A 24,180-nucleotide genomic window follows, 5' to 3' on the forward strand; every position below is an offset into this window, starting at 1 on the left:
CTGAATGTCAATTCAATATGTTTCTTTTTACATTGATACCGGAGGTATTACAAAAAGTCAACATTTTGACTAAAAAACAGCACAGTTTTGTCACTTACTGATAAACTCAAATTCAAATAGAATAAAGGTATCAGCTTACCTACCATAAAAGCAAGGTTACAAAGAAAGTGTCTCTGTTAATCATGAAGAACAGTGTTCATAATAAAATTTAGCAACTACAAATGTGGTCTTCAGTTAAGGAACAAATAATCAGCTACAAATAATCAGGAAAGTTTGTTCATGCAAGTCCTTCTTAGTCTTTCAAGGCTGTGGGGTAACACGGATGTACTCCTTTCCAGATGGGACAGATTTCACTTCATGTTTTGGAAAGAGCTTAGCTGCATCATCCTTTGAGATTGAAGGAACAACCATACAGCTTCCTCCATTCTGAAAAGCAAACCCTTATTTGTCAATTGGTTAATAAAAACATAAAAAAGTAAGACATTTTATTGAGAAGTTAACCCTTTAAAACAAAACAAGGCTTGGTGAGGATCTGACTTCTCAATAGTGTAGATCTTTCTTATTGGTATTGTGTTGCTGACCTATACATAATTTACAGAAATTCCTTTGACATTTATTTTAAGAGATGGAGGTATTATCACTGATCCCCTGAGACATATCTGAAACACCAGAAACTCTTTCAGTGCTCACCCTTTTTAACCCTTTCATAAACTCTGTCTCGCAGCTCATTCCTTGCCAAAGCTTTGGAATGCTTTAACCTCTTCTTGCTTCCCAGACTCTTATAACCTGTCTTCTTTCAAAAATGATAACAACAAAGTAAAACCCTCTCTTGTGAAAATCTCCCTCCTTTCCCTTGTTTGGGCTTAGTTAAATTTAACAAGAAAAATTACCAACATAACCTCTTTCTAACATAACCAACAAGAAAAATAGCAAGAAGACAAACAAACCAGTATTTTTTAGAAAACAAACATAAAATAAATAGAAGTTGTTACCTGCCAATCAACTGGGGTAGCAACTTTCTTTTGAGCAGTCAAATGAAGGGAATCAATAACTCGCAAAACCTCACTGAAAAATGTAAAGAAATTAAGATTAAATGATGGGATTTTTTAATAGATAATCTTGGGTAATATAATCATGATAAAAATCACAGAATTTCAAATGCCTGATCAGAAGTAGCTTGCTACACTTTGAACAACCTGCATTTTCCAACTTTTTTTGACTACTAATTCAACTATATCTTATTGCATTGAGCCATACATATTTTCTAGTACTGCTAAAGTAGCAACTGAGTACTGCTAAAGAGCTAAAGGTACTTGATTTGTCAAGCACCTGCTGAATTGTTTATCACAAGGCCTGTTCTGCAATGTATAGATGAAAATAAGTTTCTATTGACTCACGAAAAGTTTCTTCCTGTCGTTGCTGGATACAAAATTGAAAGTTTCACTTTCTTATCAGGACCAACAATGAATACCTACAATGAATAACACAAGCAATTGAAAAAATGAATTGAAGTCAGTTTCAATCATCATACCATAAAAAATTGATTGGCAAATTTAGTTACAACAATTGTTTTTCTCAACTTACAGCTCTGCATGTTAATGGGAGTCCCTTTTTGTCTTTCTCATCCGCATCCATCATCCCAAGCTTCATGGCAAGATCACGATTTGGATCTGCAATAATTGGATAAGAAAAAGTCTGGAGGCCATTGTATGCTTTAATGTCTTCAATCCAACCCTTGTGGTCTTCAACACTGTCACATGACAGTGCAATTAGCTTCATGCCACGCTTGGCAAACTCAGATGATAACTGTTCCACTCTTCCAAGCTCAGTTGTACATACAGGTGTATAGTCAGCTGGATGAGAGAAGAGCACTCCCCAACTACAAAGTAAAAGATGCACTTGAAATTGCAAAAGGACAGTCTGTGGGCTGTAGCATGGAGTAAGAAAGGTGCAGAAGGGAAACTCCTTTCATAAGAATTCAAATGTATTTTGCAAGCACATGTGTGAATGTATTTGAGGCTAACGAATATGTCATCAACGAGAGTGCTTGCTCAAGGCAAATTTATAACGAAAATGACCAAAAATGCCTTTACTCACAGATTGCAGCAAACCAATTGCTGTTTGCCCTGCAAAACTTTGGGAAGGACCAATCACATTGATTGAAATGGTGTGTCACTTATCCACTATAACAAGTTTAACCAAACAACAATTGTTTTCATAGAGGTGTTAAGAGAGTTGCCCTTCTACCTTTTCTCTATTCTGTTGCTGTAATCAACATGGTTTTTTATAATTTTATATACATTTCATAAAATATATTCAACAACAAAAATCCTTTGTAAAAGAAATGCCAACTGTATTTTCTCAAAAAGCCAACTGTGTACTCTATTAAAAACTAGGTTCAAGGGTGTGTGCTTACTCCAGAGTGTGCACTTTGTGTGTAACCAAAATTGTCACCAATATGACCTAATTCCTATCTATTGAGTATGTATCATCCTTCATTTTCCTGTGCTTAGTAGACCTTAAGAGAACTGACAGTAGGAAGGGGGTTTTGAGGTTCTTTCAGTCAAACTGAAAACTATCCTGAAGGGTTTTTAATACTGAAATCCAGCGATGCACTTGAAACCTACATAAATACTGTGAAGGATCACATTTATGCAGGACAATAAAACTCTTTTGGTGCCAAAAGTAATCAGACAAAAGGTAATCAATGGAATTCCTCTAGGCACTAGCACAACTTCTAATTTCAGGAAGATTTAAATGGAATGAAACAGGCAGAAAGAGTAGACAAATTTCTTTGTAAACTCAAACTTTTCCTCTTTGAAAGGAATGGAGAAAATTGATCTTAAAAATAATTGACACCAAAAGGTCACCATCTACTCTTGTCATAATCTCAAAAAAGTAATCGAATTTACATGAAATACTGTCAAAATAGGGGGTGCTCTCTCCTTGATTAGTTTGACTACCAAGAGAGCTCCTCCTTAAGAACTTCCCTCCATACAATTCATCTTGTTTCTTTGTTCCTTGAATGAATATTGTAATAATTTCACTTACTCATGAATACTTTTTATACAACATTTTCTTTTTTTCCTGTGGTTTAGTTATTTTGTTTGTTTAATTATCAAAAAAAATTAAATGTAGTGAAATTGAAAAACTGAACTGAACTTGGAACAGTAAGGAAATCTTGAAATTATCATTGTTACAATAGATGTATGAGCCTTGGTATCTATGCCAAGCACTTGTGCAGAGGGTGGAGTCTCCGGCAAATGAAGGTAAAAGGGCAATAGAAAGGATAACAGGAACAAACGAAACAATAAGGTAGGGCAAAATAATTTTAGTCAACCCAGCAGTAGAGCTAAGTAGGTGGAACAACAGATCTCGCTGATTTGGGAACATAAACTTGATACAAGAGCTTTCAGGTATACATATTGTTGAGGTTATTCTATCTTTGTAGTAAAAACTTTTCAAAGATTGGCAAGAAAGCTCTTTGTTTTGCAAAAAATGGGGGTTGTGACCACCCTGGGGCCCAGCCCTATATAGACTTTACAATAAGGGGAGATTCCAAGTAGCGACAAACGCAAGCTACGTGAACCCAACCCAACTAGGAGAATAATTCAACGATGCACGGTTCAAATAACAGATATTGAAAAAGCATTAGTGGTGCTATTGATTCCACAAAAAGCCATGGTTAGCAGCAACAAGGGATAGAATTTTTGAATTCAAGAAGAAGAAAAGGCTTTAGAATCGTAGCACAGCAGGTACGCATTTGAAAGCATAGAGAGAAATATAAAAATTCCAATATCTATGCGCGAAAGCAACTTTTCTGCAAATAAGGATGACTTTGACACAGGATAGGGAAAACATTTTATTCAGCTGTAACTTGAGCCAAAGCCTGGTTTTGCAGGCAGGTACGAATTCTAAATAATTACTCAACACAACTATCTGCCGTAAACACTAAAACTTGAGATCTTTCCAGCATTTCCAGTCAATGATTACTGTCTCCCAGTCATTTTCATCAACAATTTATACTGACATGGACAATTACCGTTCTTTCTCCGAGACCTTTCCCTCAAAAATGCACCTATCAAATTACACATGTTTGCTCTGTGCACGTCCTTTCCAGCTCTCTACTTGGCTTCAGCTTATTCTGTCCAGTGAGTGAAAAAGCAATCCTACCGCTTTGAGAACACTAAACCTTAACTTCAGCGGCTAAATATGCAAGCTAAATAGATAATTAATCAGTCCAATCAATCTTTAATCGAACACAAACAACACTTTTAGACTTTAGGTTTTCGGGTACACCGCTGATTAGTTACATAATGAAACATTCTCTTGCTAGCTGTCTTGTTCATAGTAACCTCCAAACCATAGTTTCACTTAAATTGCAAAGTTTTTAACACTAGAGACCCACGTGGCTCAAAAAGCAAGCGGGCATAGATAACGGGAAAATGTATACAAGATAACTTGATAGAACTTACGAGTCTCCAAGCCAGTCGTGAAATTTTATTTTGCCGATGGTGGTATCAGCCTCAAAATTGGGCATTTCATCTCCGAGATTTAATGGCATTTTGCTTCAAAGACTGAAATGACAACTCCCACCTCTCTGTATTTGTTTTGGACGTGAAAGAGACATTCGACTGTGCATTGGTATCATTATCTATGCGAACCATAATTTATGCAATTTCTAATATATTCCAGAGACCTGGGCAATACGTCATTTCCTGTTCTGCAACGTGCAAATTAGTCCACTATACAGGGCTCAAATAATCAGATTTTTTTATAAAAAGAACGCATTCTGGTGAATATCAGGTCAGGAGTTCGAAATCCAATCTCTTATTTCCAATCATTGAGGGCAGTTCCAGAACTTGCAACCTTCCAGAGCTTGTTTGATAATTTCAGTACTTTGTTTTCAGTAACAAGCCCTTCTATTTAAATGTTCGAAACGTGTGTATGTACACTAAGACACTGATCCTAATAAAAGGCTTTTCGTATCGCAGATAACATCAATGTAATTAAAAAAATAATGTTATCTATATTTGTTTATGAAGGGTTTAAAGTTTCATTAGAGAAAATGAAATAAATAAACAGAAATAACTAGGGAAATAATTTTTGGCTTGGTGACAATGGGTTTGCCCTAAAAAACCAGCGCGGGCTTTCCAATAGTAATTCTCTGTGCACCGCCTATACTCTCCATGATACTTCAATTCATTAAGAGTTCTCTCCCACCCCACTAATTAATCAAGTTACATTTCGATTGATAAATCGTTATAGCAGGGGGCCATTCGCATGGTACGTTGACAGAGCAGGAAAATTAGGGGTTAGGCACAAATCGTATCTTTGCATACAAGGGGGCTGGGGGTTGGAAATATAAAAAAATTTGCGCGCGCACTGTATAAATAACGCCTAACTAACGACTAATAAATCGTGCATATGATACCCATGTAACGAGTTCTATACAGTCAGTCATTCATCATACTCATCATCTTTTAAAATGTAGACTCTCGACAAGCTGTCTAACTAGACTGAATGGTCTTCAAAATAAACCTTATGAGAGTCCTGCGAGCAATCTTACGTCAGATAATAAGCAAGCTCTAATGAATAGTTAATAGATAGATACAAATTTCGCTAGTACCTTTGTATATTTTTTGGAATCAGTTTATATTACAGAGATTGGGTCTAATGGCTCTTTTTCAAGGGTATCGTGCTTCACATGACAATGAGGAAATTCATACTTGGCGAAAAGAAGCGAAACAAATTCGATTTGTTGATGCAAGAGGAAAAGATGATAAACTAAAATCGCTGCCGGTGTACTTAACGCGATCGACAGTGAACGATTCAGAGATATTTTATGATACAATAACAGGGTCTCTACAAGCGCTTTCTACATGTGAAAACGGTTTATGGTCGATCTTAGACTCTACCCAATGGAAGACAACTGTCCGGGTTGGCAAAGGTACTTTGCTGAACAGGCTTCTTTACAGCTTGCAAAGTCTCTTGCGTCAAAACATTGTGAAACAGTTCGAAACGTTACAAGTTTATACAAAATATGATGTCGGAAATAGGCCGCAAGAGCTGTGGATTCCCTATCACAGAATAAAAGAAAAAACCAAAGACAAGCACCATAGTGTGAGTGAGCTTTACCTTAAAAATCTATGTTTATGTAATATTTCCCAATTCCAGAGGATTACATACCAAAGAACACACATTTGTGTAGAAAAACTGTTTATTTCACACGCTACTTCTTGGTCCACTGTCATCCTACTTCATGTCTGTTAAACCCCCGATATATACATATTTCTACGAAGCGCAGACTGGAAATCTTTGAGAAAAAAGGTAAATTTGTTTCAGTCTTATCATGGCTAGAAACACAATTTGTGAAAATAGGGAGAAATACACTATTCTGCCATCTCCTCCCTTTTCCCCTATTAAAAGATAATTGTGCTTTTACTGTTATATCGCCCAAAATAAGAAAAGCACTGATCTCTTTTAGGAGAGGAAGATCAGAGTCTCAAGAAAGTATTTTGCACTCACTGGGCTTAATGAACATCATCATCCCCGAAATACCGATGAAACTAAGCTCGAGAGTGGTTGCACTCCTGTATTTTCAAAGATTCAAAGAGACCAAGACAGTGCTCGTAAGCAACTTTCTCCTGGCAGGGGCAACGTTAAACAAAATAATGAAAACGATTTTAATCAGAATGAGACATTCAAATCATTTCGCATTGTTTCAGATGCAGAATTCAGTGCTAAATTCTTAGAACGCATTGGAAAATTGACTGTTTGTGTAGAATCGATTATCGATAGCAAAAATTGGACGAGTACTTTCTACGTCAGTTTTGAAAGACGAAAAACGCGATTGCTCGTCTCAATTTAATTAAAAATGTTAGAGTTCATATTTGTTAAACTTGCAAACCATCAACAAAATTTATTTGTAGACGTAGCTACGTAGCAGTATTTAGAAAACTACGATTTCCAGTACGCAACGATTTATTTCAGTAGCTTTTCCTGCTCCGAAGACCGCTATCCGGTTCGGTGGACCACTACTACCGTATCTAAATAGGAAGATTTACAAGAAAAAGAGCAAATTTCGTAAACCTGTCGATTGAAATATCTTTTTAATTCTTGCTAAATATAAAAACTAGAATAAACTTTGAAATATAGAAACAAACTCTTGGAAGGACAAGAATTAACTACAAAGCAGTATGAAACCGAAAAGTAACACAGTTTACATATGGTCTTCATGGTATGAACTAAAAGAACGCTCCAGAAAACGCCCTTAAATATGTTCATTGACAAGGAAATGACCAAGGCTTGACGCTTAGTCCTTCACCACACATCTGCAGTGTAATCCCTCTCTCGCTTAGGATTCTGACAGAGTAATTGCTGATATATTTGGGAAAAACAGCATCACTGCGAAAATAGGACTATTTGCATTCCACAAATGATAACAAGATGGCGAAACGAGCATAAAATCAATCACGATATTTTCACTGAGAAATCTGATGTCCAAAAGCAAAAATGAATTCTTTTCAAGAGCAGCTTGGGAAATTTGTAATGGGGTTGAAGGACAAAAATTATTATCCACAATTTGAGTCGTCATAAAAGCATTCAAGGAGATTCAACATTATACATGCATGAAAAATAACACTGTATATAGTAGGGGCCGTGAGAGGAAAATGCAAGTAATAACAATAGAAAAGGACAAAGATGCTAAAATACCTGATTTGATGAGCCGAACAATAATGTCGATCTATTTGATGTGACCTGAGATCGCTTGCCTAATAGCCGAGGAGCATTAGCCTCTTTGTTTATCATTAGCGAAAAAGTATTTTTAATAAATCCAACGAATCAAAGTTGTAATACAATGAAAGGTACATTGTTCAACAAAAAATGCATTCAGAATTTCAGAAAATGAACAAATGACAGATGCATATAGAAAAAAGAACGAATGTTACCCTCTAAAAGAAAAGGACGAGATTTAAAATTGTATTATAGTTTCAAACGGTATTTGCATGAAAGTTTCCTTTCAGTATTTTATCCTATTGAGTCTTGTCACCTTAGCTTAAAATTCATCCGTTGTTTCTGAAATCATTTCAGTACTTTACACATCAACCCAAATATAAGATAATAAATGAAATCTCAATGAAATGTGGATAGTTCAAGGTTTAATAACTCATGTTGCAAGGCATCAAAATGTACAGTGAAGAGAAGAAAATTATTCATCAAAATTATCGGCAGCATTTTTGAAAAATGATGAATTTATTCATTTCAAGCAGAAAGAAAATGTTGTGAAAAGTATTCAGAATAGCTCATAAGGCATATCCAAGGCAAATCCAGAACAGATCACAATGGCATATCAAATAATTTCATGAAGGCACAAAAAAGCATAAAACTTTTAACTGAAGTATACAATCAAATAAAGATGCTTTGCCATACTTGAAATGAATTTGATAGAGATAAATAGATAGGCACAGCAAAAATGGTACATATTGCCAAGTAAGCTCTAGACATTTTGAAAGACAATGACCGCCATTAATGAAAATAAAACACACTCGAAGTTCGACAAAATCATATCAATTTGATCGATCCAGAATTATACTGAGTCAGAGTCATGATAGCTTAATTAACAATTTCTTAATATCACGTGCCAGATGTAACAGCATCGAGATCATGAAAAAACAGAGATTATATCACAATAAAAGAAAACCTCAGTTCAATATGCTGAAAATTTTCAAATTCAGTTTTACAGAGATCAATGCCCAGACAGAAAATGGGCAAACTCGCGAAATTTTTAGAAGAGCGGATAACTTACAAAACTCGCGTAGTGCACCGAGAGGGCAGGCAAGCAGGCAGCCAGGGCGAAACATAGCCACGGGAAGCACAAGCTTCGATGTTTATCTCTGAAGCGAAAATGCAATTACGCATTAATAGGTAAATAAGGGCATTCATGAAACTTCAGGCAATTGCCAACCATTTTACGTAGAGTTGTGTACCGATCATATAGCATGTTTGAATAAGACAGAAAAATAATGGCTTATATCTAACCAACGATTCAAAGTTTTACATTCCAAGTGCTGATATCCCCAATTCAATGTCAAGAAACAGCAGGAAAAGCAGCCATTTAGTTGATTATACACTTACGTAAAAATTAAAACCTCTATCAGGTATATTAATTTTTTGCAAATAACATGAAGATTAGCTGCACAGGTTTTCCATAAAATTATTTCAGGACTGCAAGGTGACTGAAAGTTTATTCACGTAAGAATAATTCTTTAATAAGGCTTTCTTCAAGAGCCTCAAATATCTGCGGAAAACGTAACAGCAATTGTTCGCACAAAATCGCATTTTTGCAACAGTCAAGCAAATATTAACAAATGTGAAGAGGCATCATAAGAAATCATTTAGAATGATCAATTACAAGAAATGACATCCATTGAAAACAATTGTAAGCAGTAGTAAAATATTGTCAAGTCTTGGTTAAAATAAATTTCAAGCTGTTATTTAGACAAAAAATTATCTTAAACACGGAAGTAATATTTTGTTAACTGGTCAGCAGCAGCATCAATGATGAAAAAAATTCACTTCAAAAACATCTTATGTTAAACAGCAAATCAATTATATGTTTGCACAAGTAAATGCAGCTTTAACAAAATATGCGGAATCCTTTAGATGTTTCGAGTCAGAAACTTGATGATAAATTCAATGCTCGAAATCACTTGGTGTGAAGAAAATGCAAAAGAGAACAGAAGAGATATACAAGTAATAATAGACGAATACCTTTATCTCCACTAACCTGTGAGACATATCTACCGATTATATAATACAATGAAAATGACATAAAAATCTAAATAAACTGCAAGTAATAGAAAAAAGAAGCGGCCGCGGAAGACATATTCCTTCACCATCGTCACGTTTCAGTGTAAAAATAAAATCAAGTTGACAGTTAAGACATTCATCGAGGCAATTCACTGAGGCAATGCAACATGCTTAGCATGACAATCAACTGATCAAGGCATCGATAAAGGTAGGCATCGTAAACGGCATCATAAATGACATCATAAATGATATATACAACCATTTCCTGCAAGAGACAATAGAAACGGATTTTGTATCATCATCAAAAATCCTGCAACTTACCTTTGTCGTTTAGGACACCTGCGACATGTGTCCTTAAGAAAACATGTGTCGTCTGGGATACCTGTGTCATCCCTTCAGCTGTGATGAAGGGACGACAATGGTTTAGCCTTACCAAAGTGGTTCACTGTGAACTTTGTGATAAGATTCCACTGCAATTAAAAGCACTGATAGCCAAAGCTCATCTCCAAGCTCCTTTTCGAATACCATATGGCACTTATAAGATGACCAACTGGTTGACCAATGGAGATAAACAAGCTTATGCAGTAGGTAGAACGTGATAGGAGCCACAAGTGTACAAGCTCGCAACTTTATTCCCTTAACACATTGGCTGCTATTGCAGTCAGTAATCTCTACATGACATAGTGAAAGATACCGAATTAAACTGCAAGCAAGTATATTTGCAGGGGTAATACATTGTAGGTAACTTACCCACTATGTTTTACTGCTGCGATTGCCCTTGCTGTTGGGCAGGTTGCTGTTGTGCACCACCTTGGTATCCTGGGTACATCTGTTGGTAATAAGCTGCCCATGCTGCTGTGTAATCCGGTTGGGCAGCCTGGCCAGTAGCTGCTTGTTGACCTACAGTAGAATAATCACAAAATTGCTATTAACTAGCGGAAAAGGCAGGTACAGCCAAACAAAAACTGTGGCAAAAAGAGGTCACTGTTCTCAGCACTTCAAACTACTATCATGGAAATTTCAAAAACACGGACCGAAGTTGAATCATCATGGACAGCAACCGTGAAAGTTAGAAAAACTATAGAATCGAGGAAGGAGAAAGTAACTTAATCAAATACTATGCCATGTAAAGTGGGATATGAAAAGTCATACCTGCACTGGAAACAGCAGGTACAGCAGTCTGTTGTGTGGCGACCGGTGCAGCAGGTGTCCCTGCAGCTGGAGCTGTACTGGCAGCACCACCATAATGATTGTAATACTGTTGATAATAAGCAGCCCATGCTGCACTGTAATCTTGTTGTGGCTGGCCCGGAGCTGCTTGTGGTGTAGCTTGTTGTTGAGGAGCCTGTGGATACTGCTGATGATATTGAGGCCATCCCTGCTGTGGTTGTCCGTATGGTTGCTGTGGTGGCTGTCCATACTGCTGCTGTGGTGGTTGCTGTCCATATGCATTATAGCCGCCATAACCCCATTGCTGCTGGGCCTGCTGGGGAGGTTGCTGCCCTTGTCCCATTCCAGGCTGGTTTTGGCCAACCTGGCCCAAGAACTGGGTCACATCTATACCACATTTTTCACTAATCATTCGCTGTGCATGCTGAATCTGGCCGTCATTTCCTGCTCAAAGTAAAACCAACAAATGATGATGCAACAGAATAAAAAGGTCTTTGCTCAACATATTTCAAGCTTTATGAATCATGATAAATCAAAACAATTAAATGCGCACCTCGAATCACAAAGTTCTTGAAGTCTGTATTGTTACTTGTTGCCTTGTTTATTTCAACATGAGCTCCACTCATTTGGTTGATCTGTCGTATTGTTTCACCACCTGGTTATATAAAGGCATTCAGTTAGTGAAAATTCTAAACTCAGTACACACAAAATGGAAACTGTCTAGATTCTAAGAATTAACTGTCCCAAACTTTCATAGCTTGTCAAAATACATTAGAATTGTCGCAGGTAAAAATTAGGTACATTTCTGTCTCAAAAATGGACCATTCCACAAAAAGGTGGGATACCAATGGGACGAACCTTTGCCAATGACAATTCCACATTTATTGGCTGGTACTGGCTGCTCTACCGTTCTCACACCAGGAGCATTTGGTGGTGGCCCACGATTTGTTGGTGGTCCTCTGCTTCTTGACTAAAAGTAGCAAGATCATAAACAGGATATAAGAAAACCCACAATATCACATGGGATATGACAAAGAATCAATAAAAATCGAATGATTATGAAAAAATACCAAATTTGAACCCAGTGAGTAATTAATTTATCATTTACGATCCAATGATTTAGAATCTGATCCAACAAATTTACCCATATTCATCTACAGATATATACATACTTTTACCCATTATAAAAACCCATTATAAAACTTATCAATTTGCTGCCTCAGGACTTCAAAATACTATCATAAAAATATCAAAAACACGGACCGAAGTTAAATCATCACTGGCAGCAGGGTAAAACCAAACAGACAGCATAAAAAACTACAGTAAAAAGGTGATTGAAATACTTGGATGTTGCAGAGCCATAATCTCCTTATTACCACACTAAATAAGCAGTATCTTCATATTACAACACTAAATTACACAAACTCTTTCTAAACCTCTGTCTTTTTACTACAGGGAGAATAAACTGAATATATCTCATAACCTCACCAACTAAAACCAACGCTCCATTAACATATATGTCTCATCAACAAAAATATACCTCTTGAAAAGATGCCTCCCAACAAAGGAGTAAATTATTTTGTCAAAAAAGTTTTCCTGCAACTTGCAAACAATGGATACTTATTTAGAACAGACACAACTCTGGCTCAAATCAAATATATATACATATACTCACAGTTTCTATGATTTCCCTAATTTTTTGAGTTGCTTCATTGATTTGCTGTGGATCACCTTGCAACAAGCACATGCGGTCTTGGCCACCGGTATCAGCTAAAACAACACAAAAAATAACATAGCTTTATATTTCAAGATCAAAAGAAAAAATGGAAAAAATTTCATATCTTGGATCTAGATTTATTATATTGGAAAATAAGACTAGCCTTAAAACGTCAACGATGATAAACAGTAAGGGATGGAAGGCCGGACTTTGAATGACTGTTGTAAAAAATTTTCCCTAATAAAACTTGCCAAATTTAACAGTGCTAGCCACAAATTTAAGAAGAGCGGTTTGATTACCACTTACCCAGATCAAGATTTAATAAAAATGTCTTGTAAAAGATGTGTAATTAGTACATATGGCTTATGAATAAAACAACATAAGTATACTTACGCACTGAAAACTGTACTTTACAACCAGTTTCTGCTTGAATTCGCTTTATAGTTTCTCCACCTTTACCAATAACAAAGCCGACAATATCTCTTGGCACAGGCACCTAAGTATATGGCAATTATTAAATCATTGCTTCTTTAATTGAAATTTGTAAAACAAAATCAGCAGCAAAGCAACATGATCAAGCCTTGCAAGGAGAGGTGCTCAAGCACGATCGTGTTTATGCTGTCTAAAAACTAAATGCAAAAATTGTGCTATTGACAATATCTAATGATCTCAATCGAGTGCCTAGAGCGTTGAATATGCTCAGTTTGGCAAGCACCTGCTTTTTGCTCCTCACAAGGCCTGAACATGAAGTGATCTGTATACTAACAGTTAGCAACAAAAGAGAGGCAAAGAATGTCAATTACCATCAAAACAAATCTGAGTAGAAGTTCATTGGTAATCAAGGATATCAAATAATACAAAAAAACCATTAAGACTGTCTCAGCCAATCAACATAGTGTTATCATTTTGAATCAGTAACACGGACCGTTGAATCATCATTGACAGAAAAACAACAGAGAATCCATGATTTAATAAACATCTATTAATCTATCTATAAATATCTATGAATCATAAAAACAAACAAACAAGCTACTACAGCTTTTGAAATAATTCAAACAGAACATTAGATTGTATTGATGATGTAAAGGTACAAAAATAGTTTTAACATTGGTATTTAAAACTGGATAGAGGATGGAAGCTATCCTGCTTGTTTGGGGACGAAAAAACAAACACACAACAGAGATACTGATAGAGGTAAGGTGAAACATGTTTGAGCCCAAAAAACACATACCTCTGTGCTTGGGCCACCTCTTCTATCACCAAAGTTAGGGTTAGGCCCTCTTCCTTTGAAATCCATTCCTGGTTTGCTCTATAAAACCAAAATCAATCTGTGTTTTCCAAATTGTGATTTTCAATTTAAGACAAAAAGTAATGATGATGTAAAATCGCTTTTTTTAAAGTGTAATAACAAAGAAGCTCTATTTCGATTTGTGCATTAATGTTTAGGCTGTCTCAGCCAATCAACATAGTGTTATCATTTTGAATCAGTAACACGGACCGTTGAATCATCATTGACAGCAAAACTACAAAGAATCTAACACATTATAAATTACCTCAAGTTCCTTTTCAGTCAACAAATCCAGCACCATCTGCTTTCCATACTACAGTTAGAATAAAGAGACACATCACGAAAAAGGCAATCGAAATGAAATTGTCAAATTGACATATGTAGAAATCACACATCATAATAGAATAGCCTTGATAAACCATGATATAGCCGTTGAAAATATACCTGACATTTCTGTGGATCACCAGTAATTCGTAAGGGTTTTTCAGGTGCATTTTGGAATGGCCCATCTTGTATCATGACCATGCGGCATCCAGCACGTTCCTGTATAAAGTCAATAAAAAGTTTAGCAATCAAATATGAATCCAATTAATTCTTTACCTTGACAGACATAAGAATTCAAGAAAAGCACTTAGACTAAAATAGTAATTTTCAGTCACAATAACGCAATTACACAATTTTTTTTACACTTTAGCTCCAATAAATAATTGATGAAATCAAAAGAGTAGAGACAAATTAACAGGATGCTTTCAATAGGGATCTTAATACAGTAAATCCTCGAATAAGCCCTTCAATAGGGGGCTTATTAGAGGTAAGCATGATTGCAGAATAATATCTTATTTCAAGAAAGCCCCCAAAGGACAATAGCTTTACAGTATTACTTCCTTTGACAGGAGACCAAAATACAAAAAAGCAACTTTTGTGATGATAAAAAATTATAATATTTGTTAGTTCTTTGTTTGTTTGTCAGAAAAGTAATGTTGTTTTAATGCCAACCTTTGAGGAAAATAGTAAACGTTGAAATAAGCCCCCCCCTCCTCCTCGAATAGGCCCCTGGGGGCTTATTCGAGGATTTACGGTACTTATAGAACAAAAAAACTGATAGCTGATGCACAAATTAAATTTATATCAGAATTGTCTACTTTTCAATTTGAATCTCAAATTGGGAAAAAATAACAGTATATATATATATATATATACCGTAAATCCTCGAATTAGCATCCTGGGGGCTTATTTATTTTTAATATTTTTGGATGGGGGCTTATTCGAGGAGGGCTTATAAAATTACTGTAGACATTAAGAAAACATCATTAAAAGACTATGTTTATTCTAGTAGGAGTTTCTTTATGAGCATTTAATTAATTACTACCAAAAGTATGAATTTGTTGTAGTAATTAAATAAAATGTCATAGGCAACCTCAGATGGCAAAAATCATCATATGGAGGGATCCAGTTCGAAAATTTACGGTAGCAGTGGGGGCTTATTCGAGGGTGGGGGGCCTATTGACAATTTGTAGTTCTAGGGTGGGGGCTTATTTGAGGGGGCTTTTTAGGGGGGGGGGGCAATTCAAGGATTTAGGGTATTGACTATATTAACCATTTATCTAACCTGTCTAAACACTTATCCAAACACTAAACACTAAACACTATAGCTCAATTTCAGGTTAAGATATTCAGCTAATTAATACAAATGTAGTACTGCTATCATTATTATACAAGCATTGGCAAGATTTACCTGTAAGTTGCGAATTGTCTCCCCACCTTTTCCTGAAATTAACAGGCAAAATAGGATATTAATGAAAAACAGAAAGTGCTTCAACAAGACCATAAAAATAATAGCTAATTTGGAATTCATTAAATCTCAATGACCACAATATGCTATAACCAGCTTTCTCAGGCATAATTAACTTACAGAAAAACAGAAACTCACCAATTATCAAGCCCACTTTGCTAGCCGGTATCATGTGTTCAATAACAAATTCACCAGGCTGGTTTGGTACTGCAAGCTAGAAGAGAAGAGGCAAGAAGGCTAAAATACAAAGATAGATAAATATTGACTTCACACTTCGATGCAGCCAACCTTGAAGATTATAGGGTTAAAAAGCTCAGAGAAAAGCTTATTAATAAAAACAGAATAAATATAACTGCCTTCGCTATGGTGAAATCTCCCCATTAGCTTAAACTCTTTGGTCACTCCACTGAACTTATAAATTGCTGGCTTTTCACAGATCAACCTTTAGTTTGATTCTAATCAAGAGCTTTATCAAGAATTAGGCAGAGCAGTTTCAGAAAATGTCCTTCTGCAAACCTTGATAATTATTATATATGTAAATAGTTTGAAAATTATATATGTAAATTACTTGTCAGCAGAATAGCAAAACTCTGAAAGCTAAGGTATTTTTATGGCTTACCAAATGCTCAGGAACCTTTCCCTCTTCACAGATTTTGTTCACAAGTTTTTTAGCAGTCCTTCAAGTAAAGGAAATATGTTTATACATAGTGAAATTTTTGTTTCACAAAAAGCAGTAGTGCTATATGAAGAAGTTATAAATAGACAATGACAATTGAAAATTAATCATTTCCTGGAATCTGTCTCATCCTTTCAACAAGGAATCATCAGCCAATATATAGGCATTTATAAATGGGTAAGTATTTCTAGATGGGTTGAGACAAACTTAACATAAAGTGCTAACAAGTGCTGCAATTAATGAAAGTCCTGGGGTATGATCTTGTAGAAAAACTGTTCAAAGTCATTCTTAATTTCTAACATATTCTTTTCTCAGTTCTATTTATTCTAGAGAGGAAAGTCTAGATAGAAAATTCTACAAATGTCAAATATCAGACATAAATTTTCTGATCACAATATTTGTCAACTCACTCTACAGCAGCTGGTGCCCCTGTTATTGTTATATTCCGATCCTGTACTGAAGCACTTTGACCAGGTATTGGATCTAAAAAAATCAATAATATATATATATATATATATATATATATATATATATATATATATATATATATATATATATATAAACATGACATGATGAAAACTGAATTTCATAAATCAAAGAAAACTACTGATCATTATTTTGAATGATGAGGTGGAATACTTATTGGTTCAAAAAGGAAAACCATAATATAATCAACAGTTATCAAGAGACTCAATTCAAATGTAAGTAAACAAATCTTAACAATGAATTTTGCAGAAAACAACAAACAAAATCTGTCATATTGCAATAATTTTCAAGCATTACTGTATAAATTCTAACCTGGTGCAACTTGAATTCGGGCACTCGTTTCAGACTGTAGCTTATTTATCATTTCTCCACCACGCCCAATAACTTAAATAAGAAGAATAAGAACATCAAAAAGTTACCACGGATGGACAGAACAAGTGAAAGAATCTATAGGCTGTCTTAATCAGTAAGCTTTATCAATAAACTTTCAACTACTTACTTAGTCCAACAAATTTATTTGGGATTTTTATATCTTCAACAACCATTGACCCAAGTCCTGCCCTGCAAATAGAAATAAAACCTGTCAGATTCAACTGTATGGACATGAGAAAAAATAACAAGATTACTTCAAATCCAAAAAATTATTTTGAAAGAATTAAATTTTCTTAATCAAATGTATAAATGCTTAAAAATATATACAGATAAAAAGAAAAAAGGAAGTTATAGCTCTTTATTGCATTTCACAGAAAACAACTGTTGTTTGAAAGAAGTGAAATAAACATGATTGAGTTTGCCTTTCTTGAATAAAATCCTTTTGAACTTTGAGAGATGCATAGTTTTCAATCTCAAATGAGTCTGTGGTGTACTAAGACATATCATTACATTGCAAAAAACCTCTATTGGGAAAAGAAGTTTCACTAAGACACATAGAGTTGCCATCAAAATAACAAATAAGATGCTTGAATCTTCACCTTTGAGTTATGTTTGCAGCAACCTGCATCGCAACCTGCTTGGCATCCCCTGAAACTAAGATATAGATTGATGTTCTTTACAAAATTCTTGATGAATGTTAGAGCACAATGTAAGATAAATGTTGAGGGATACTTCTAATATCAACAATTTGAGCAAAGGAAATTTGTCAAAAAGCCAATAAGCAATGTAAAATTCATTTGTAGCATTTATCTCTTTCATAAAACTTTAATCAAATCAACATAAGTAAGCAGCCAAATTGATAACTTTGCATCTACTGCAAATTTTGAAGTTTCTATGTTCAAACTATCATTTTAGGAAATAGAATAACAATAAGGGAATAGTATTAAATCTAATGGCATATTCTTACCTGGTGGTATGGGAGACCTTTTTGCAGCAGTGGCACCATTTTCAAGTCCTGAGAAAGCAAATACAAGAATGAATCTGTAAAGCTTAAGTTACACACAAAATTGCGCATCATCTCTCTCCTTCCATCTTACCAAGAACATATTTGTGAATAAAGTCACAAAAACATTGTATCAAGAATCAACTGTTAAGTAAAAATTCAAAAGAATGACCATTCTACACAGCAAAGCAATTTTCTAAGGCATACCTGCTTCTTCTACTGTTCTTTTTCTAGTTTCTTGTGGTTCTGGTGTAATAGGGGTTGCACCTAAAGATATTCCACAAATTCAATTAATCAAGAAAAATATCACATGTGCAAGAGAAGTAACAAATGTCTCTTTAAAAAACTAAAGGAAAACTGGGAGGTTCAGAAGTTGTCAGTTTCTTTGAAACTATTGTTTATTTCCTTTTCATTTTAACACAAGCCTTACATTAGTATGCAACTAAATCAAACTGACTTGAAGCATGGTGCAGGAATTTCAAATCTCTTATGAAATAAATTCTTACATGACAGTTAAACAACTTTCAAAAGTATCGGGGGATCGGTGATGTTTAAAATTTTGTATACTGTATGAAATCAAACAAAATTCAACAGTCAGCCTCAACTATCCAGTTCTGGGTTAACCAAACAAAGATATCATGGTTTTTACCTGGTGCACTGTTTTGAAGCTTTGCAGCAATCTAAAAGTAAAAAGGTCAACAGTTAAAATCAAGAGTAGAATGTTTATTTTATAAAGTCAGTTTTGTGGCCTATGCAGTTCTCAGCGTCTATGAGTCATATCTCTTTTTTTTGAGGTCTTAAAAGTAGCACAACCATTTCAAGTTACACCCATCTCGTACTAGACAGACAAAGTTTTTGACAAAGCATTTGGTCTGACTGGGTTACTTAGCAGGAAGGTTCATTGTATAAGTCTTTGCTTTGATAATGTCTGATGATTGCTTGTTAGAGTTTCTACTCTCAGCAGTCATGGGAAAATAATGGAACCAGTCTTTGTCATACACAAAATATTTCAGGCAAGCAATTCACACTCTTGCCTACCTGGTTTTAATAAAGCTGCTAAAAGAGAGTTTAAAAAAATAGAATGGCAACTTTTATGCATTTCTTTCAGAAAACCAGTGTCAAATGATTTGTTGCTTCTCATACAGATTCGCTTCACTTTTTATGCCTAGTTCCAGCAGAAGCAAGGATGCCATTTGGTCTAAAGACTCCATTCTGGTCTTTCTTGAAAATTAACTTGGCTGGACAGAATTTGGCCATATTATGGTCATAGGGGAAAAAACCACAAAAATTCAAAAGAAAAAGCTATTTTCTCACAAACAATGTGTAACATTATGTCAAAAAATCCAAAAATTTTCCATGACAAAACGTTAAAAAAGTGAAAGATAACAAACAACAAAATATATATATATATATATATATATGTTTTAATTCAATATGCAAAGCCATTTTTAACAAACTGACATCCCACACAATTAGCCTGAATTTAGCTGATTTTGTATATTTTCTTTTGTTAGCCAAATTTGGCAGAGAATTTTGAAATTGTTTAATCTTTGTTCACCAACCATTTCCAACATATGACAACTCTGTTTGGAGTAAAGAATGCGATTATGAATGGGATGAACAGCCATCAAAGCTGTATTTTCATGAAACTTTAATGTTGCTGTTGAAAGTGATGTGTTGCATTTATAAAGATTCTTCATGAGCTTAGTCTTGGATATTGTTTATCATTTGATGTAAAAACTGTTAACTGCTTCCATAAACTTAAACCATAAATCATTCTAGCATCACCATAAAAATTTCTGTATTTGAATCAAACAAAAACTATCTATGGCTGTAGAGGATTATTTTTAGCATCTTTTCATTTGAAAGATTCAATATTGCATACACCCTTCTTTCATAAGAACAATTTTATAAAAACACAAGCCTCAAAATTAGTCAAAAGTTAAGAACAAATTAAGAACAAGCTGAGGCTGAGCTACTGTAAAATGAAATTTTGAACAAGGTTTTAGCTCAAAAAGGAGGATTTTTAGCCACACGTGGATGCTTTTTCGGTGAATATTCCATTATGGCGGCGAGTGAGGGTTATCTCACATACTTTGTTGGCAAAAGAGGCCTGAACACCTCATCAAAACAAAAAGCTAGAAATCACACTGCTTATACCCTATAAATTTAAGAACAAATTAAGAACAATTCAGACTCAGATTTTCGAAAAAATTAAGAACAATCAGCCTGAACTCAAATTTATTGGTTCTTATAAAAAAGAGTGTACTTGCAATATTGACAAGGTCAAGTAATGTATCCATAAGAATGGTGTCTAGCCAAAATAATAGGTAAAATTTGTCAAATTTTCAAGCAGATGGTCAAACATTTTCAACTGTGCACACTAGAGAATTTAATTCTTCCAAATATTTTTGGTTTTGAAATAATCCTGTTAAATTTTCTCTTGTCCATACAGTTGAATCTGACAGGTATTATTTCTTTTTTGCAGGGCAGGACTTGGGTCAATGGTTGTTGAAGATATAAAAATCCCAAATAAATTTGTTGGACTAAGTAAGTGGTTGAAATGTTATTGATAAAGCTTACTGATTAAGACAGCTTATTGAATCTTTATCAAGACTTTTGAAAAATTTGTACTTTTCCTTGCTTTTCCTTTTCTGTTATACACTTTATGTTCTAAACAGAGCTGCCAAAATTACCAGTACTGGGGAACCAGATTACCAGAAAATTGTTTGGCTTGGCAGAAGATTTTCAGCAAAACTTGTTAAAAACAGCTGTTTTTTGCGTTGACAAAAAGTTATTCTTGACATTTTCACAATATATTAAAGGTTTATACAAATGTGAGCTTAATGTCTGCAGATTGTAGATTTAATCAAATGAAGAAGTTTCACATTTGTTAAACTGTTATAAAAAATATTACTCATTTATCAAATATCACAAAATAAATTGTATAACTTGAAAGCAATCTTCAGTTTCCTTGTCCAGGAGCTTTTTAACAGATAAAGCTGCAGAACCTAAGTAGGCAATTCACATGCTTTGAAAAGTCCTATTTTAGCTGCCTGATAAGAGCCTATGTTTTGGACCTTTGAAGGGAAAGAGCTATGAAAATAACTACATCCCAAGTTTTCTTCCAGCTAGCAATACAGTACTTGACTTGAATCTTGATGGAGATATAGATAGACTTGGCAAAGTGTTGAGGCTAGACTGACTTGCCAAAGTCGTTGATTGGTATTTAGCATAAGATAGCACCTTTTATTAATGTTAAAGATCATGTTGACACATGCACCCATCACATAAAATGAAATGCCAAAAAAGCCAGCTGATAAGTATAAAAAGGTAACCAGATTCATCTTCTCTAAAGCTAACATCTATTACCTTTCCCAAACACCAGGTAATTATGAAAAGCACCAACTATTGTGAAGTTTTCTTCCAGTCAAAAAAACATATCACAAATCACTTTTCCTTTTTGGCATATTCAATCTTTGCCAAAGACAAAAAAGATGCAATAAACAATCAAATTACAATATTTTATTGGGAATTTTCTCTATACCACATAAATTAAAGGACCTTGCGTAAAAATTTGTGTGTATTATTGGAAGAGCTATAGTACACAATACTTTAACCTTACAGGGGAATTTCTGTACTGTCTCTCAGGTTCCCAGAAAGGAAAATATTTTTGCAGCTCTGGATCTATATATAATACACCAAAGGTTTCTAGTGAACAAGGGCTCTAGTTCACATGAATAAACTTCATAGTTAAACAAGATAACGCAATAGCACTGAAGCATACATGTGCGCCAAAATTCTGCGCTGACAACCTTCCTGAATTAGGCCCTCTCATTCACTCTGGCTTACAAATTTACTGTTATTTGAAATACTGAAAAAAGAAGACTGAGATGATTATTTATTGTATCATTATTGTATTTTGAGATGATGCTACGCTAAATGAATCTAACCCACAAAGGAGAGCTTACTTACTAGGACTTCTTTTCAGTCGTTACATTCAAGTTGCCTACTGAAAATAAAGGTTCAAACGGAACTAGAAGTTTGCTAGATATCAATTTCGCATTGATTTGAAAATTTGGACTTGTAACTGCAATTCAACTTCGTTAAATATTGACCAAATATGGACTCACTACAGTGTTCTCGATTCAAATAAATTAAAATGACTCCTTTCTCCTCACGAATGCCTAAGTAGGCCACACATGCCCGCCAGATTTCAAGACAGACCAAATCATCAGATTTTAATGAAAATTTATACCTGTCTAGCACGCGCTAAAGCGTCTTGGTACTTTGCATCTTGTTCAGCATTGGCGACTGGGGGAGGAACTTCACTGTATTCCGACATTTTCAGCGCTCTTCACCTTCTCCTTTCTGATAAAACCTTCGGTAAAAAGAAAGAACAGCGAGCGCATGTTTCACCAAATAGGCCGAGGTGCATTCTGGGAGCAAGCGTTGTGACGTCATAGAAAAGTATTCAGGACCTTTCCCATACTTCACACCGTCTGGCCCAAAAAATTAAAGACACTGGCTTTGCACGAAGATTCCATGCTTTCACCCGTATATTCTTCTCTTTTAAGAGTATTTTCATTCTTTTTCAAAAGAAGATTAAGATGCTACTTGGTTAGGAAGTTGGGAGCATTGTAAAGACGAAGAATGATTAGAAAAGAATAAGGCTGCATAAGGAGAGGTGAAACCACAGAAAAAGAAAGCAGTTCAAATTTCCTGTTAATTGTGGTGTCTAACAACATGCACTCTCCTGTTTCGAAGTCTCTGGCTCTACCAATAATCCAAAACATGTCACCATTATAGATTTTGCACAATCTGGGTTTTCTAGTAAACTCAGACCGAGGAGGCTGTTTACTTGCGGGAGTGTTTGGCTTCTACTGCTAGAATGGACATACTGAGTTATTCTATCCCCCAATCTTTGGATTGTTGGTCCTACGTAGTCAGAATCACACTGGCACGTAAACTCGTAATTAACGGAACTCTTTTGGGTGGTAGAAACGCAATCCCTTTGAATGGATGGAAGGGCCTTTTTTGGATTGTAAACAGGACGTGGATCAACAGCAAAGAAACATTTTGTAATGGCCTGTTGAATCTGATTGAGGTTACGGTAAACGTTTCTGTCACAATTTTTAGTTTTCTCTCCCTAAAAGCAAAACTATTAACGGAACCAGATTAAACTATACATCATTCGATGCACAAATTTCGTAAAATAATACTTTCCAAGCAAATATTTTGCTTAAATGAATGTACCACCTTCAAAAGCTATTTTGTACCCTTGCGTTTCAGGTAAAAAATCTGACTTATATCAGCAGAAAGCGCAGAACCTACCACAGTGTCTCAGATTTTTCAAACTCCTCCTTCCTTATAAACTATACCCTGTCAACAATTGGTAATCAATTTTTCTACATTCCCGCAGTTGTAAATGGCTATAAAAGACGGACCAGATAAACTCTTGAGACAAACTCTTTCTACCCGATATCTGTCCTGGCCGTATGCAAATTTTTGAGCCATTCGATTGCTTCCTTGGATACAGTATAGCTTTTTCGTACCTTTATGTAGAGGAATTTCGAGTCCGGAGAATACAGGATTTTAATCACTGACTGAAAAGCAGAAAGATAATAAAGTACTTTTTGTACAAAACTCCCCAGAGTAATAATATCTGATAATTCCCAAAGGTAAGCAGAAACATAAAGCCAGGTTTTGATACAAATGTAAACCCAGGAGAGGAATAGTCATCCGTTTCATTGGTTCCTTTTTTGACCAATCAGCGGTTGCTAACACCTAGTTGAAGAGTCGAAGTAGAGATCTCAAATTAGCTCAAGTAGAGATCTTTTTATTTTATCTTAGTTTCTTGCAA

The 24,180-nt window shown here is 35.1% G+C and overlaps 2 protein-coding genes and 2 non-coding genes across 5 annotated transcripts; all 4 read right to left on the reverse strand.

The window, feature by feature from the left end:
• Nucleotides 1-176: 176 nt before the first annotated feature.
• Nucleotides 177-4,637, reverse strand: LOC135694196 (peroxiredoxin-6). Its single transcript, XM_089111464.1, has 5 exons — nucleotides 4,476-4,637; nucleotides 1,585-1,879; nucleotides 1,398-1,471; nucleotides 993-1,065; nucleotides 177-426 (listed from the first exon to the last, which is right to left on the reverse strand). Exons 1-5 carry the CDS (start codon nucleotides 4,562-4,564, stop codon nucleotides 301-303), a joined length of 657 nt encoding a protein of 218 aa, XP_088967590.1. The 5' UTR covers nucleotides 4,565-4,637; the 3' UTR covers nucleotides 177-300.
• Nucleotides 4,638-7,082: 2,445 nt separating this feature from the next.
• On the reverse strand, nucleotides 7,083-22,732 carry LOC135694195 (far upstream element-binding protein 3). 2 transcript variants are annotated; one of them, XM_065212893.2, is made up of 21 exons: nucleotides 22,576-22,732; nucleotides 18,967-18,997; nucleotides 18,525-18,584; nucleotides 18,282-18,329; nucleotides 17,914-17,968; nucleotides 17,442-17,503; nucleotides 17,255-17,326; nucleotides 16,867-16,939; nucleotides 16,400-16,457; nucleotides 15,919-15,994; nucleotides 15,724-15,755; nucleotides 14,433-14,531; nucleotides 14,254-14,301; nucleotides 13,932-14,009; nucleotides 13,094-13,196; nucleotides 12,659-12,753; nucleotides 11,842-11,953; nucleotides 11,537-11,638; nucleotides 10,966-11,427; nucleotides 10,564-10,713; nucleotides 7,083-8,897 (listed from the first exon to the last, which is right to left on the reverse strand). In XM_065212893.2, exons 1-20 carry the CDS (start codon nucleotides 22,660-22,662, stop codon nucleotides 10,574-10,576), a joined length of 1,893 nt encoding a protein of 630 aa, XP_065068965.1. In that variant the 5' UTR covers nucleotides 22,663-22,732; the 3' UTR covers nucleotides 7,083-8,897; nucleotides 10,564-10,573. The 2 variants fall into 2 exon arrangements, with proteins under 2 accessions (XP_065068965.1, XP_065068964.1); XM_065212892.2 differs by lacking the exon at nucleotides 7,083-8,897 and adding an exon at nucleotides 9,761-10,078.
• LOC135694232 (small nucleolar RNA SNORD18) lies at nucleotides 10,800-10,869 on the reverse strand. The gene has a single exon (XR_010517143.1). It is a non-coding gene; the product is annotated as a small nucleolar RNA SNORD18 (small nucleolar RNA).
• On the reverse strand, nucleotides 12,199-12,268 carry LOC135694231 (small nucleolar RNA SNORD18). Its single transcript, XR_010517142.1, has one exon. It is a non-coding gene; the product is annotated as a small nucleolar RNA SNORD18 (small nucleolar RNA).
• Nucleotides 22,733-24,180: the final 1,448 nt, after the last annotated feature.

Source organism: Rhopilema esculentum, chromosome 11 (assembly GCF_057945365.1).
Source record: "Rhopilema esculentum isolate cy_ngs chromosome 11, ASM5794536v1, whole genome shotgun sequence".
Taxonomy (NCBI): Eukaryota; Metazoa; Cnidaria; class Scyphozoa; order Rhizostomeae; family Rhizostomatidae; genus Rhopilema; species Rhopilema esculentum.